Source organism: Crocuta crocuta, unplaced genomic scaffold (genome assembly GCF_008692635.1).
Source record: "Crocuta crocuta isolate KB4526 unplaced genomic scaffold, BGI_CrCroc_1.0 scaffold139, whole genome shotgun sequence".
NCBI classification, from domain to species: domain Eukaryota; kingdom Metazoa; phylum Chordata; class Mammalia; order Carnivora; family Hyaenidae; genus Crocuta; species Crocuta crocuta.
In genome coordinates, this window is record NW_027533258.1 from 6,741,308 (window position 1) to 6,756,371 (window position 15,064).

Genomic DNA, 15,064 nt, shown 5'->3' on the forward strand with positions numbered 1-15,064 from the left:
TACAAATCGGGCCAGCCTTCTTCCCTCCGAAGCTCACTCCTGGATGTAGACTCCAGCCTGCCCACGGGGCTCAGGAGAGCGCGAAGTGTGTCCCAGGGAGGGCATCGTGGTCTTACCATCCTTCCATTCTCTGGTGGCCGGATTGATGATACCAAAGAGTTCGTCGTTTGTGACTGCTTTGGGGTTGAGGTCCGCCCAGACGGGGCGGCGCTTCATGATCTGATAGGTCTTGTGCAGGGATTTCAGCACCTGGGACTTGCCGGCACCGGCACTGCCCACCACGAACACCGAGTGCCGCACTGCCAGGAGCTCCTCCAGCTGGGTCACCTGGGGAGACACGGCGTCATCGGCCGGGGGGACCAACCTCGCACGCATCCCAAGTGCTCTGCCCAGGGTGGGATCACAGGTGAGACCCTCTGATGCCAACAGGGGGAGGGGACTGAAGTGTGACTTATTCGTCATTCAGTCTTATAACTATTAGTCACCAACCAAGGGCCAGAGCGAGGCAGGTGGAGGCAGATGGAGAGAGGACGCTCCTGCCCTCCGCGGGCTTCCAGGCTAATGGGGAAACATAATGATTTGCTGTGATCAAGGCATTTGTAAAGGGCTATGGGATTCGTAGCAATGTGGACAGAACTCGAGGGTGTGATGCTAAGTGAAATAAGTCAGGCAGAGAAGGACAGATACCATATGTTTTCACTCATAGGTGGAACCGGAGAAACTCAACAGAGGATCATGGGGGAGGAAAAGGGGAAAAAATAGTTAAGGAGAGAGAGGGAGGCAAAGCATGAGAGACTCTTGAATACTGAGAACAAACTGAGGGTTGATGGGGGTGGGGGGGAGGGGAAAGGGGGTGATGGGCATCGGGAGGGCACTTGTGGGGATGAGCACTGGGTGTTATATGGAAACCAACTTGACAGTAAACTATATTTTAAAAAATTACATGTAAAGGACTATGGGAACAGATAAAACAACTGATTTTGAACAGATCAAGGAAATAAGGAAGTCTTCACAGAGGAGGGGGGGGCATTTGANCAGAGGTAACAGCACAGACAAAGGCTTGTGATGTGACAGAGCACGACGTGGGTGGCCAGGTGCTTTGATGAGCTTGGGGATGAGGTCCCCTTGGGGTCAATGGTATCACTGGAGGCCTTACTGCTCTTGTATGAAAATCTGATCACGTCACTGCCACCACTCTGTCCCTTTAGTGGTTCTCCAGAGCTTTGGTGAGGAAATCCCAAATCCTCAGACTGACCCAAACCAGCTTCCAGTCTCATCTCCCCTTCCCCAGCATGCGCATTCCCAGGAGACAACTGGGATTCTTTAATGAGGTTCTTTCCCGGGTCTGCACCTTTCAAGATAGGGGCTTTCTGTTCAGACCTCCTCCTTTCTCCCACCTTCTTCTGGCCAGACCCGCATGTCCCACAGCCTGGAGGTACCTACATCATAGTACTCATTAGTGCTGCCTGATAGGTGGGCACGCCTCTCCCTATCAGCAGAGCACGAGAAGGGGAGGGGCAGAGAGAGAGAGGGAGACGCAGAATCCGAAGCAGGCTCCAGGTTCTGAGTTGTCAGCACAGAGCCCAACACGGAGCTCGAACCCACAAACCATGAAATCATGACCTGAGACAAAGTCAGATGCCTAACCGACTGAGCCACCCAGGTGCCCTGGAATTTCATTCTAAGTACAACAGAAAGCATTTGGAGGAATTTATGCATGAACCTAGCCTGATGGCCCTGCATTAAAAAAATGGAGGAAGGGGAAACGGTGCTCTGATTATTGAACTGTATTCTATTCCTAGATCTTTTTTTTTTTTTCATGAACAACTACGGACTGCTTCCCTGATCCTGAAAGACTTAAAATCACTTTCTAGTACCATCAGCTTCTTTTTATTCATTTCTACAGCATTATTGAGACAGAACTCAAGTACTGTGAAACTCGCCCTTTTAAGTGCACAATGCAGGGGCGCCTGGGGGGCTCAGTCGGTTGGGCATCAGACTTCGGCTCAGGTCATGATCTCACAGTCTGTGAGTTCAAGCCCCGCGTTGGGAGCTCAGAGCCTACTTCAGATTCTGTATCTCCCTCTCTCTCTGCTCCTCCCCTGCTCAAACTCTGTCTCTCAAAAATAAATCCATGTTAAAAAAATTTTTTAAAAATAAAGTGCACAATGCAATGGCTTCGAACATATTCATGGGACTGTACAAACATCACTACTATTAAGACATTTTCGGGGCACCTGGGTGGCTCAGTCGGTTAAGTGTCCAACTTTGGCTCAGGTCATGATATCACAGTTCGTGGGTTCGAGCCCCACATCAGGCTCTGTGCTGACAGCTAGCTCAGAGCCTGGAGCCTGTTTCGGATTCTGTGTCTCCCTCTCTCTCTGACCCTCTCCTGCTCACACTGTCTCTCTCTCTCTCTCTCAGAAATAAAGCATTAAAAAATTTTTTTAAAAAGGGACATTTTCTTCACTCCAAAAGGAAAAACCATACTGTGAGGAGCCACTCCTTACCCTCTGACTCTGACCTCACCCCGGTAGCTCTTGAGATACATTCTGCCTCTGAAGACTATTCTAGATGCTTCGAACAAATAGATCTATAACAATATGTGGTATTTGGTGAATGGCCTCTTTCACTCATGATGCTTCCAAGGCTCATCCGTGCTGTGGTGGGTCCTGGCACTTCCTTTCTCTACGGTTGAATCAAATTCCTCTGGGTAGGTGGATCACACACAATTCGATTATCTGTTTACCAACTGATGGATGGGTTATTTCTACTCTCAGACTATTACGAACCCATCAGCTTTCAACAGTATCTTCTGCAAGATATAGAAGAATCCCTGTCCTTCCCTTTCTCTGTCTCCTATCTTCTGCCAGATGCATTCTACCTTTACATTGCTTTGTTTGATGATATTTATATTCCGCTCTGTCCTTATATTCAGACCTTCTCTATTTTCTGTGACTGGAGGGGTTGAAGACCAATCATGGCTTATGTTTTTATGGCCGTAGGGGTTTTTCACTGCACAAGAAAGTAGTTGCCTGGAATGCACTGCGTTCCCTACAAGCCTCTTGTCATGACTTGAAAATGTTCTCAGCATGAACCCATGGATACTCTTTTCTTACACTCTATCCGTTGATCAATATCAGGTGATGTTTACTTAAAAAAATTGGGGGGCGCCTGCATGGTTTAGTCGCTTAAGCGTCCAACTCTTGATGTCGGCTCAAGTCACGATCTCATGGTTCGAGCCTTGTGTAGGGCTTTGGGCTGACAGCACGGAGCCTGCTTGGAATTCTCTCTCCCCTCCTCTGTCTCTCAAAATAAATAAATATACATTAAGAAGAGTTTTGAACTGTGATTTTTTTTCTCTTGGTGTTTTCATTGCTTTCCTTTTCCTTTGCTAATTAAAAGACGTTTGCCTTAGAAGTGTAATAAAATCACGTAAGAACTTTCATCTTGTTGATCTATTCTTGCTTGAATGTATCCATTTTGAGGTCTTTTGTTAGAGATTGTGGACTTTCTGCCCTGGAATACACTGATTGCTTTCTAGGTCTGATGATAGGTATAATGCTCGGGCTTCTTTTTCTGATTCTTGATGTTTTGAAGCCCTTGCATCTTTATTTTTCACCCTCATTTTCCATAGTATGTCTTCAAGTAACATTCAAAAGGACTCATAACCCTGATCGTTACAGCAGCATTATTTACAACTGCCAAGATATTGAAATGACCCAAGTATCCATTAACTGATGAATGGATAAAGAAGATGTGTGTGTGCACGCGCACACACACACACTGGACTATTACGCAGCCATAAAAATGAATGAAATCTTGCTATTCGCAACGATGTGGATGGCGCTAGAGAATATAATGCTAAGCGAAATAAGTCAGTCAGAGAAAGGCAAATACCATATGGTCTCACTCAAATGTGGAATTTGAGAAACAAATGAGTAAAGGGAATAAAAGAGAAACAAATCCAGAAATAGACTCTTAGCTAGAGAGAACATACTGATGGCTATCAGAGGGGAGATGACCAGGAAGATGGGTGAAATAGGAGGTGGGGATTAAAGAAGGAACTTGCAGCAATGAGAATCAGGCGATGTATGGAAGTGTTGAATCAATATATTGTACACCTGAAACTAATATTACACTATATGTCACATGGAATTTAGTTTTGTTTTTTTTTTACAATTTGTTTTTGAGAGACAGAAAGAGACAGAGCATGAGCAGGGGAGGGGCAGAGAGGGAGGGAGACTCAGAATCTGAAGCAGGCTCCAGGCTCCTAGCTGTCAGCACAGAGGCCGACGCAGGGCTCGAACCCACGAACTGTGAGATCATGACCTGAGCCAAAGTTGGATGCTCAACTGACTGAGCCACCCAGGTGACCCTCAACTGTAATTTAAATAAAAACAAAACCAGATGCCAAAAAATAAAACAAAATATAAATAAAATGTTAAATAAAGGGGCTGCCTACGAAGTAAAGTTTAAGACTCTTGGATAGAATCTTGAATGACAGCCTGGTTGGTACAGAATTGGTTTTGAAGCTATTTCCCTCAGAACTCTGATGGAATGGTTTCCTGGTCCCCTAGGACCCAGTATCACGGATGAGAGGCTCTCACGTCAGCCTGAATCTCCCTCCTTCCTTGGGTCTCCGGACGCTGCCCTTCTCAATCCATCACCCAACCAGGAAACTTGCTGTTTTCTCTTGACCCGACTTCTGAAATTCCATTATGATGTGTCTTTCCAAAAGTCCCTTGTAATCCACTCTGTTCAGTACTGACCGAGCCCCTCCCAACTGCTTCTCCAGCTCTAGAAAGTTCTTTCTAAAATTCCCATTGGTGACATGTTGCAATCCCCTGTCCTCTGGACTCCTGCACTTTCTGTCTGTTCGTATGTCATATCTATTATATTTTGTTATACAAACGTTCTAACTACATAAACAGACATTAAGTATCCCTTATCCTTACAAAACATATATAGTGAATAAAATCAAATGTATATAAAAATGCATTTTTAAAATTATACGCATACATACATCATTTCCTCCTGGGGGATTTCCTGGACTTTCCCTTCCAACCCTCTCTCTCACACTGAATTTTGTGTTATCAATGATACAATTATGCATTTCAAAGAGCTCTTTACAATTCCCTGATAGTTCTTTTTATTTATGTTTTATAGCATCTCATTCCCTTTTTACGGGTATCATATTTGTAATTTTTTTCAAGGATACTAATGAGAACTCTCAAAATGTCCTCTTCCTTACTCAGACTGGAGTCGGCTGCTGTTGTGCGCGTGTGCACATGTGTGTGGGGTGTCTGTCCGTCTGACTTTGTCTCTTGTGCTATTGGCCTTCACCAGCATCCGGGGAGCCTCAAGTTTAAATGAAGAGCACTGCCCTGTGTCTTCAAGGAGCCTGGGTGGGTGGATACACTCCGGGGCCTTCCCAAGGCGGGAGCTCATGCACGTGTGTAGACCTTGGCCTATCTTGTGGGTGAGTAAGCAGGTGACTGGCCTTAGGGCTGAGGGGCCCCAGGTGGAATAGACAGGCCATAAACTGGGGCACCAATACCCCAAGAGTAGATACAGCCCCCCCCCCCTTAAGAGTTTATTAGATTACTCTAGACTTTTCTTTCTGGCTGCAGGTTAAACGCCTGTCTATACATGGTCTGCCTTCTTGGGAATTTGGGACTAGAAGGCAGAGCTGGAAGAAGGGGGAGGGGAACCAGGTGGCAAAATTATAAGTCAAACAGACTTAACGGTCCCCCTTCGGCCCCTGGCCTTCTTCACTACCAGCTCCGAGCCCAGGGCTTCCCTCCCCCCGCCCTCCTGGGTTTGCCTGGGCAGACTGGCCCCTTGGGGCCCTTCCTCCCCTGAAGCACTTTTAAGTGGATTCTGGCCTGTGTGATCTGTCCACTTGCTTTCATTCTGTTTCCAGGAACTGATCGAACCACCTCCTTCCAGTTTCCACGTTCCTAACTCCTTTCTCTTAAAAAGAAAAGACTGTATACGATCGCTTTTCAGGGACCCCAGGATGCCATCTCAATCCAGAGCCTCACGAGGCTCACACTCTGTCTCTCTCAAAAATAAGCATGAAAAAAATTTTTTTAGAAGGTAGAGAACTTTGTATCCAAAGCCTGAGAAATTCTGACAATGGATCCTAATCCTAGTAAAAATGTCAGCATAGTTAAATCACTAGAGCGTTTTGCACCTTGCCTCACGTTGGCCAATCTTTTCTAGCTCTCTCTTGCACACACAGTCTCTCTCTCTCTATATATATATATTTATATTATTTGTATTTTATTTATTTTAAAGTTTATTNCACTCCTCCAGCTGAGCCAGCCAGGTGCCCCTATTTTTTTTTTTAATAAGATGTCTTAAAAGTGATCTCTATGCCCAATAGTGGGGCTCGAACTTGCAACCCTGCGATCAAGAGCTGCAGGCTCCACAGACTGTGCCAGCCGAGCGCCCCAGATAGGGGACCTGCGTGCTTCCTTTTCCAAGAGGTAGGTCCTGGGCGCACTCACTTCTAATAAAGACTGTTTTAATCATGACGAAAAGCTCTGTTCTAGACAGAGCCTTTCTCTTGAATCCACTGCTTTAATGCAAGGAGAAATGACCTTCATCTGCCCTGAGCCTCCCCTAGAAAACAGTAGAAGCCGCCATGGCTCCGAACACCTTACACCTATTATACTTTCCCTGAAGTTCCAGATGTGTTTTCCTGAAAGTCTGTACCTACTGGTAAGCATATTCATTTATGTTGCCGCTCTAACAAATTACTGCCAACGTACTGGCCTGAAACAACCCGAAGTCATTGTGTCACGGTTCGGGTGGTCAGAAGTCCAAAACGGGTCCCACAGGGCAACGAGGTGTTGACCACGCACGTCCCTTCTGGAGCCTTCTATGGGAGAATCCATTTTCTTGCCTTTTCCGGCATCTAGAGGCTGCCTGCATTTCCTGGTGCACGGCGCCTTCCTCCACCTTCCAAGCCAGCAACGGCTGGTAGAAGTTTTAACTATGGAGTTACCTGGATACACATCTTCCTGCCTCCCTCTTTCACTTATAAAGATCACTGCGATGGGGGCACTTGGGTGGCTCAGCTGGTTAAGTGTCCGACTCTTGGTTTCAGCTCAGGTCATGATCTCATGGCTGGTGAGTTTGTGCCCCGCACCGGGCTGTGTGCTGACGGAGCGGAGCCTGCTTGGGGTTCCCTCTCTCTGCCTCTCTCCCAATAGCTCGCTCCCTCTCTCTCTCTCCCCACCTCTCTCTCTCAATAAATAAAATAAAACAAATCTTAAAGACCACCGTGATGATATAGGGCCACCTAGGTAACCCCCGATCGCCCTCCCACCATAAGGCCGGCTTCTTAGCAACCTCAGTGCCATCTGCGACCCTCACCTCCCCTTGCCACATAGCGCAGCATAGATCCCGGGGACTGGGCAGCAGACATTCTTCTGCCTACCACCCTCAGGGTTTTGTTTTTCTTCTTTAATTGTGAGAAAGCTTGCCCCTCAGCGCTTCAGAACACTTACTCAGCTCAGAAAACTGCCTAGGAACCAGCATGCCTTCCACATTCGGCCACTATCGTCGCTCCGTAATGGCGTCTGAAGTAATTCGCGGGAAAATGACACGTGATGCCGCCCCGTCCTTCCCTCGTGTCCCCAGCACACACTCCACACTGCGGGTGCCCCCGAAGAGCTCTTGAAACGAACTACTACCAGGTAGATACGTATCTGTGCATCGAAAGCAACCCTTTGGATTAAGGAGGACCTATCATCCAAGAAAAGCACTGAGGGACAGAAAACTCTCGGGAGGGAGAAACCCCATGTACCTTGAGCACAAAGTTGTCCTCGGCCTGGAGCTTCAGCTCCACGACGGCCTTGCGGACCAAGGCCTCGAAGTCCAGGTCTCTCCTCCGAGGGACATCCAGGGCAGGAAAGAGGTCCCCGATCAGGCCCATGAACACTGGCACGTCATCGGTCACGATCTTGGGGATGTTGAAGTCTCTCAGGGAGCGCATCAGGACCTGGTCCTCGGGGCGGTCAGGGTCTCCTCGCTTCAGGGATCCCGCCACCACCAGCACGGACTTGATGGCCCGCAGACCCCAGTCGTAGTGGTCCTGAGGGAAGGCGGCGCAGGTCAGGCCAGAGCGGCTGGGGTCCAGAACGCCGCGTGCCCGTGCTGGTGTCTACACAGTTACGGGAAGGTCACTTCTGAGGCCAAGGCGGAGGCACGGGGAAGGACCAGTGACGTGGAAGGTCAGGGTCACGGACCCCAGCTCCTGGTCTGGCATTCGCTACGTTTCTTGGCCGTGACGGTGACAAAGCGGACCCAGAGCATCCAGGGGGCTGGGGGGCAGGGACACCAAGCAGAACCACCTCCCGACCCATCTGGGTCCTGTACAGTCAGGGAGCTGCTGGGTATCCAGGAGGAAGCCATGTTGGCTTAGATGATAGAGGGGGCTGAGCCCACAAGCTCTACACCTTGGAGATCTCCAAACTCTCTGGGAAAAGCAATTTAAAAAAATTACTAGTGGCAACTAATAGAAAGGCAGTTCTAAGAGTTTCAGTGAGAGACAGGGGTGCTTGGATTTAAAGCAGTAGGAAGAAAATGAGAGGGGGCGCCTGGGTGGCTCAGTCGGTTAAGCATCCGACTTTGGCTCAGGTCACGATCTCATGGTTTGTGGATTCAAGCCCCGCATTAGGCTCTGTGCTGACAGCTCAGAGCCTGGAGCTGTTTCGGCTTCTGTGTCTCCCTCTCTCTCTGGCCCTCCTCTGCTCACGCTCAGTCTCTTGTGTAGAGAAGTGAGGAATGTGGGAGAAGCAGGCTGGGGTGGGGTGAGGGGCTGTGGCACAGACCACTTAATATACGGGGTGTCGGCCACTGGCCTGGAAGTTAGTGGAAGTGGGGGTCTACAGAAAGGACCTAATGAGCAAGGAGCCCAGGAAGCATGAGAACACAGGGGAGGGTTTTAAAGAAATTCACCTTGGACAGATTTCCCAGGGCTGAGTGTTCCCCATGTTGTAGCTGCAAAGATGGTCCTAGAGAGTGAGCCCCGGACAGAGGAGAAACTCAGCGGGAACAGCCCGAGGAAGCCTGACTGGCTGTCCCAGCCACCAAGAGATTCTCCCACCAAGGCATGGACCTTGGAGGTTCTTGGGGACTGAAGCGGGCTTCCCACCCAGCACAGAGCCCAACACGGGGCCCGAACTCACGACCCTCAGATCAAGACCCGAGCTGAGATCAGGAGTTGGACACTTAACCGACTGAGCCACCCAGGTGAACCCTTAGGCATGTTTGGTTCTTTTTTTTTTTTTTTTAAGTTTACTTATTTATTTTGAGAGAGAGACAGCATGAGTGGGGGAGGCGCAGAGAGAGAGAGAGAGAGGGAGAGAGAGAATCCAAGGCAGGCTCCAGGCTCTGAGCACACAGTCTGACGTGGGGCTCGAACCCATAAGACTATGAGATCATGACCTGAGTGGAAACTAAGAGCTGGACATTTAGCCACCTGAGCCACCCAGGCGCCCCCTTGGGCATGTTTTCAGGGTCTATTCCTAGGTGGGGACCTGCCCTAGGAGGCACCCACATTTAAGGACAAGTAGTGAGGTACGTGGGACTCGTCAACGCCTATCTTCCCTCTCCTGCATCTCTCGTCCCTCTGGGTAGAGGCCATTTCCTCCAAGGGAATTTTGCTGGCCACTGAGATGTTCCTGACAGTGTTCAACGAGGTACTGCTAAGCATTCTGTGAAAACAAAATAAGTTTGGTAGCCAAATAAGTTTTTTTTTTTTAACGCTAAGAAAATAAATACGAATCTCTGTTGTAGAAGCGTGCAGAACTTCTCCCACGCTTACAGGCACGTTGACGGAAGGCTCTAATGTTTCCCCATGACGCTGGCCCAGACCCCCATCCAGAGCTGGGCCGATAACACGTGACTGGTCCCCCACCGTCACTAGAAAGAGTACCTGCTTAGAGAGCAGCTCTTTGCACAACCGGTAAAGGGTGATGAACTTTCTGGCTAATGCCCGAGCTTCAATGAATCCTTCGGCCACCAGCATGATCTCACAGATCAACTCAAAGTCTGGAACCACCATTGCGCAAGGCCTGTGAACAGGGAGACAGAGGGCCTAGATAGTTCTCCTGACCACGGCTGAAGGGGGTGGGGGTGGGGGGGCTTGTAAGACAACAGACACTGGCTGGGATCATGGAAAGAGGTGTCTATGAGGGTGAACACTTGGCCCTTAGCAATGGTCTCATCAAAGACTTCCAACTTAGGGATGAATTGACCAAGGATACAGGACACGAGCTGTCTTGCCCAAGATGATGGATGATGGTAGCAGGCAGAGGCAGGATTGGGTCTACAGCTCATGTTGTAGCCCAGGTCCAGCGAGCTTTACACAGGCGCAGATTAATAAAGCTTTAGTAATTAGTAATTTATTGCATTAGTCGTTCCTGTAATAGATTAGGGACTCCAGCTGAAGAATCGAATCTCTCCCGGGGTCTCTAAGAACCTATTCCTCATTTTCAAGACGTGTGTCTCCTCCAAGCGTTGGCACTCAGGGCCTATTCTGTACATCCGTGCCTAGAAATGTAAATATCTAATGCTGAGGTCTCAAGTAAAATACCCATTAACCCCATCTTGCCACAAAATGGCATATAGGGGAATACAGAGGGGAATTTTTGTCTCTCTGTAAGGATTTACTTTGATTTTGATTTTTTCCCCCTCTCTCTAGCTCTAGAAACATTTGGTTGTAAAATTACTTATTTTCAAAATTAACGTAGTAGGTATATACCAGGAGCCTGAGGTCATTTACAGTTCTTCAACCGCATTTTCCCCACGCGGATATAAAATTTTCCCAATCGTATCACTCAAGAACATTTTCCCTTTAAATTATTTTACACGGCATTCACACATTTAGATTCTCAACCTGAAATATTTTGTAGGTTCAATATACGTTTGTACAACAGCAGGCAACATGGCCGTGGAAAATAATGCTAGAGAGGAAAAACTAGTTAATGGTACAGGAAAATATATATTTTTTAAATTTTTAAATGTTTATTTTTGCGAGTGAGAGAGAGACAGAGCATAAGCGGGGAAGAAGCGGAGGGAGAGGGAGACACAGAATCCGAAGCAGGCTCCAGGCTCTGAGCTGTCAGCACAGAGCCCGACGCGGGGCTCGAACTCACCGGGAGATCGTGACCTGAGCCAAAGTCAGGAGCCAGACACTCGACTGTCTGAGCTCCGCAGGTGCCTCTGTACTTATGGTTTTTATAAATATTTTCTCCCCCACCCCCAATTTTCTTGTATAGATAAATGTTCCCTTTACACTCAGGGGAAAAAAAGTAAAGAGCGGTTCTGACTAGGGTGATAACCCAACTCCATTACTGTTTGCAACTCAAGGCTCATTTAATAAAAACTTGGTGCAAACAAACAGCAAACCATATTCTGCGCCCTCCCATCAGGATTGCTGACATTCCATTAGGAACCGTCCAGCAGGCAGAAACTCACCACAAGGCCTCTTTATTTTATGGGGCTGACTTCTCTTCCCTGAGAAAAAGAATGGAGACTCCAGCCCCTTCTAGAACATGCATTTGCATTTTCTTATCACAATAAAGAAGACTTAAAAGCATGACTACATCCACTGGCGGTGAAGGTGAAGTACAAGAGGTGTTCTCATGCATCACTACCAGGAGGGTAAATCGGCACTGCTCCTTCTAGAAAGCAATTTGTCAGGGTGCATCAAGGGCCTTAAAAATGTTCCTTCCCCGTTAGCTCCGTGATTCCACTTCTGGGAAGATAGCCAAAGAAAATCATCATGCATACTGGAAAAAAGGCTTATGTCCAAAGGTGGACATTAAGTATCATGTATAAATTTGTCATTAAGTGCTGGAAACAGTCCTGATGTTTAAACACGGAGGGTTACTTAACTACATGGCGGACCACACACTTCATAGGATGACTACCTGTCATCGTGAAAGAAGATTTCTTAAGACAATCTGACAGAAGAGGTTATTTATGACTGGATGGATTACAATCAAGTATGAAATGAAAACACAAAATAGTATGAAACTGTGTGTGGGGGCGCCTGGGTGGCTCAGTCGGGTAAGGGTCCGACTTTCGCTTAGGTCATGATCTAGCGGTTCGTGGGTTTGAGCCCCGCGTCGGGCTCTGTGCTGACAGCCAGCTCAGAGCCTNATCCCCTCCCCCACTCACTCTCTCAAAAATAAAATATAAAAAAATTAAATGTATAAAAAGAAACTATAGACCACAAGTGTAGGACTTTAAAATATGTATATTTTAAATACATCTAAGAAGTAATTTTTCTGATGGTAACATTAAAGATGTTTTCTTTGAGAGACAGAGAGAGAGAGAAAGAGAGAGAGAGAGCACGTACACGCAGAAGGGGCAGAAAGAAAGGAAGACAGAGAATCCGAAACAGGCTCTGCACTGTCAGCACAGAGCCTGAAGCAGGGCTCGAACCCACAAAACCACCTGAGCCGAAACAAAGAGTTGGACGCTTGACCAGCTGAGCCACCCAGGCGCCCCTAAAGGTGGTTTTATAAACTTTTTTTAGATGTTCCAAATTTCTTCGCATATACATGCCCTACACTTCCAGTAGAAAAAACAGGGGACACTCCTCTCCGGGGCCCTCGTGCGGGGCCGAGCTGATGCTCACCTGAACAGAGCTTTGAGATTCTCGGGCAGCTCCGTGCGGCCGGCATAGCCCGGGTTCATGGTGATGAAGATTCCCACCGAGGGATTCAGGCAGATCTCCTCCCCGAGGAAGTTGAAGCGCTGCTTCTTGTCTCGGATTGCATCCTGAATGCTTTTTACCTGGGGAACGAATGAATGAGTCAACGGGAAAGGTCTCTCCATGTGCTCCAGGGACACGGAATGGCAGTTAGGGCTGGGAGGCAGGGTCACACGCAGCACAGACACCTGCTCCCGGGGCCGCTTTCATTGAAGGACAAAGTGACAGCACCCTGGACCCTCCACGGGTGGGCACGGGGTACCTGTCTAAAAGAAATCCAGCCGCCCCGATCCTTTCCGTATTCGTAACACAGCAGCTGAGAGGCTGGGTGTGAACAGCAAGCAGGTGCTTAACCCCGTCTGCAGTTACCGTGGATAAGCATCAACAATGACCACCGGCCAGGCACTGTTCTGGGCACTTACGTATTCATTCATTTGTTCTTCACCACAATCCCTTGCGGGGCGGGGAGAGGGGGAGGCACTTTACTGCCATCGGCCCCATTTCTGAAACAGAAGCACTGAGCAGTGGGGCCATCTGCCTGACCTGACACAGCTGCTCGGTGGTGGCGTACAGACTTGAACCCAGGCAAGCGGATCCTGGAGCCTGGGCTCCTGTCCACTGCGTGACGGAGAGGACGTTGGTACCTACCAGCTGGGCTTGTCCTGAGGGTTCTGTGAGATAAAGCCCGTCGAGAGTTTAGCAGACAGAAAACGCTTAAAAACAGCAGCTAACAGGGCGCCTGGGTGGCTCTGTCGGCTAAGCATCTGACGTTTGGTTTGTGCTCAGGTCATGATCTGACGGTCTCTGGTTCGAGCCTCGTGTCGGGCTCTGTGCTGACAGCACAGAGCCTGCTTGGGATTCTCCTCTCCCTCCCCCCTCCCTNGTAACTGTTAATGTGACCATCGTCACTGTCACTGTGGTCGTGGTCCTCAGCCTGGCTTACCTCCTCAGACTGCATCTCTAGACCCACAGCACGAACACAGTCCACCCCTTAGGGACAGAGGGCCCTGTAGATGGTCAGGAGTGGAGAGAGCCCCAGAACTGAATCGAGGCGGGAGCCACATCCCCGGGGCTATTAGTACCTTTCTAAAAAGATTGGACATTTTCTTAAACGTGGGGGTCTAAGCTAAAGCGTGAGCTGCTCAGCTCTACATTCTCGATCATTCTTACAGCCCTGGGAGGAGAGACAGAAAAGAGATCACCATTTTCGCACACGGTGCTTTGGAAAAAGCAGTTGCAAAGACGATCGGTGACAGAAGGAAGACAAGAGGGGCACAGTTGTTCATCGAGGCCCCCAGAACATCTCTAGAATATTTCCAGCTTATCCCCTGGAACCAAAACCTGAGAGCCAGGCGGGGGGTGGGGGGGACCAGTGCGAGGTTTTGAATGAGCCCCCATCCTGGCAGCCACCTTCAGGGTGTTTGGAATAGTCAAGGGTTCTGTGGAGACTGGGCTGCAAGTCTTTGTGCGTGTCTGGGAGAGAGACAGACAGACGGAGGGAGTTGGGGCATTTACGAACGAGACAGACAGACAGACAGCTGGAGCCTAAATGAAAGAGAAAGACACGAAGCCTCTGGACTGTGAGGCACGGAGCCAGGCTCTCTGTGGTGCCTGGAAGAACAGCCACCCACCGGAACGTGTGACAGTTCCGCGATTAGGATTCAGCTCCTTCCCCGAAGCGAGGCTCTAAAGACCAAATGCATCTGAGCTCACGGCAATTAGTTTGAGACTGAAATTTCTTTCCGGAGTACGGAATGTCAATGCCACTGTGGCAGAGGGGGTCTCCAGCGCCCTGCACACGGCGGGCTCCCAGACAACCCTGCACGACACCTCCAGCCTCCCCACTGCCCTGCAGCTCACGGGGGTGGTGAAGGCTGGCCTCCCTCCGGAGGCCCCCATCCTCCCCATCAAATACACTGAACAGTCACCATCTTAATGGGCAGGGGAGTGAGTAATAATTGCTATTTACCAATCGCTCTGATACCTTTGGGCGGAGGCCCGAGCCTAGGGCCCTTTCTGCTGCTCAGTCTGAGTCAGCCTTCCTTCCCTCCTGCACCACTGAGGCCCAGTAACCTTGGGCTCAGTGAGCATTTACGGTGCACTGCACCATCCTGTAAGGTTCTGTAGGGGGCGCTCTTGCGGGAGAGGGTTGAGCCGATTCAAGGCCGCACTTAAGGCTGGAGCATTGGTGCTGGTAGCAGGTTCTGTTAGCAGGGCTCATGCTGCACAGGGCGGGAGACTGCCTGCCTGGCATTTCCTCATCGTCTTAGAAACAACCAACGTCAGGGGCGCCTGGGTGGCTTAGTCGGTTAAGCGTCCGACTTT

At 49.1% G+C, this 15,064-nt stretch overlaps 1 protein-coding gene across 1 annotated transcript in view; it reads right to left on the bottom strand.

Moving 5' to 3' along the window:
* Positions 1-15,064, bottom strand: part of DNAH9 (dynein axonemal heavy chain 9) — a gene marked incomplete at its 5' end in the record, with an annotated part of 325,490 nt that overhangs the window by 187,714 nt on the left and 122,712 nt on the right. The window contains 4 exons of the mRNA XM_077746719.1: positions 117-327; positions 7,820-8,107; positions 9,953-10,091; positions 12,665-12,822. Of these exons, the coding sequence (XP_077602845.1) occupies positions 117-327; positions 7,820-8,107; positions 9,953-10,091; positions 12,665-12,822 (796 nt within the window). The remainder of the gene's footprint in view (positions 1-116; positions 328-7,819; positions 8,108-9,952; positions 10,092-12,664; positions 12,823-15,064) is intronic.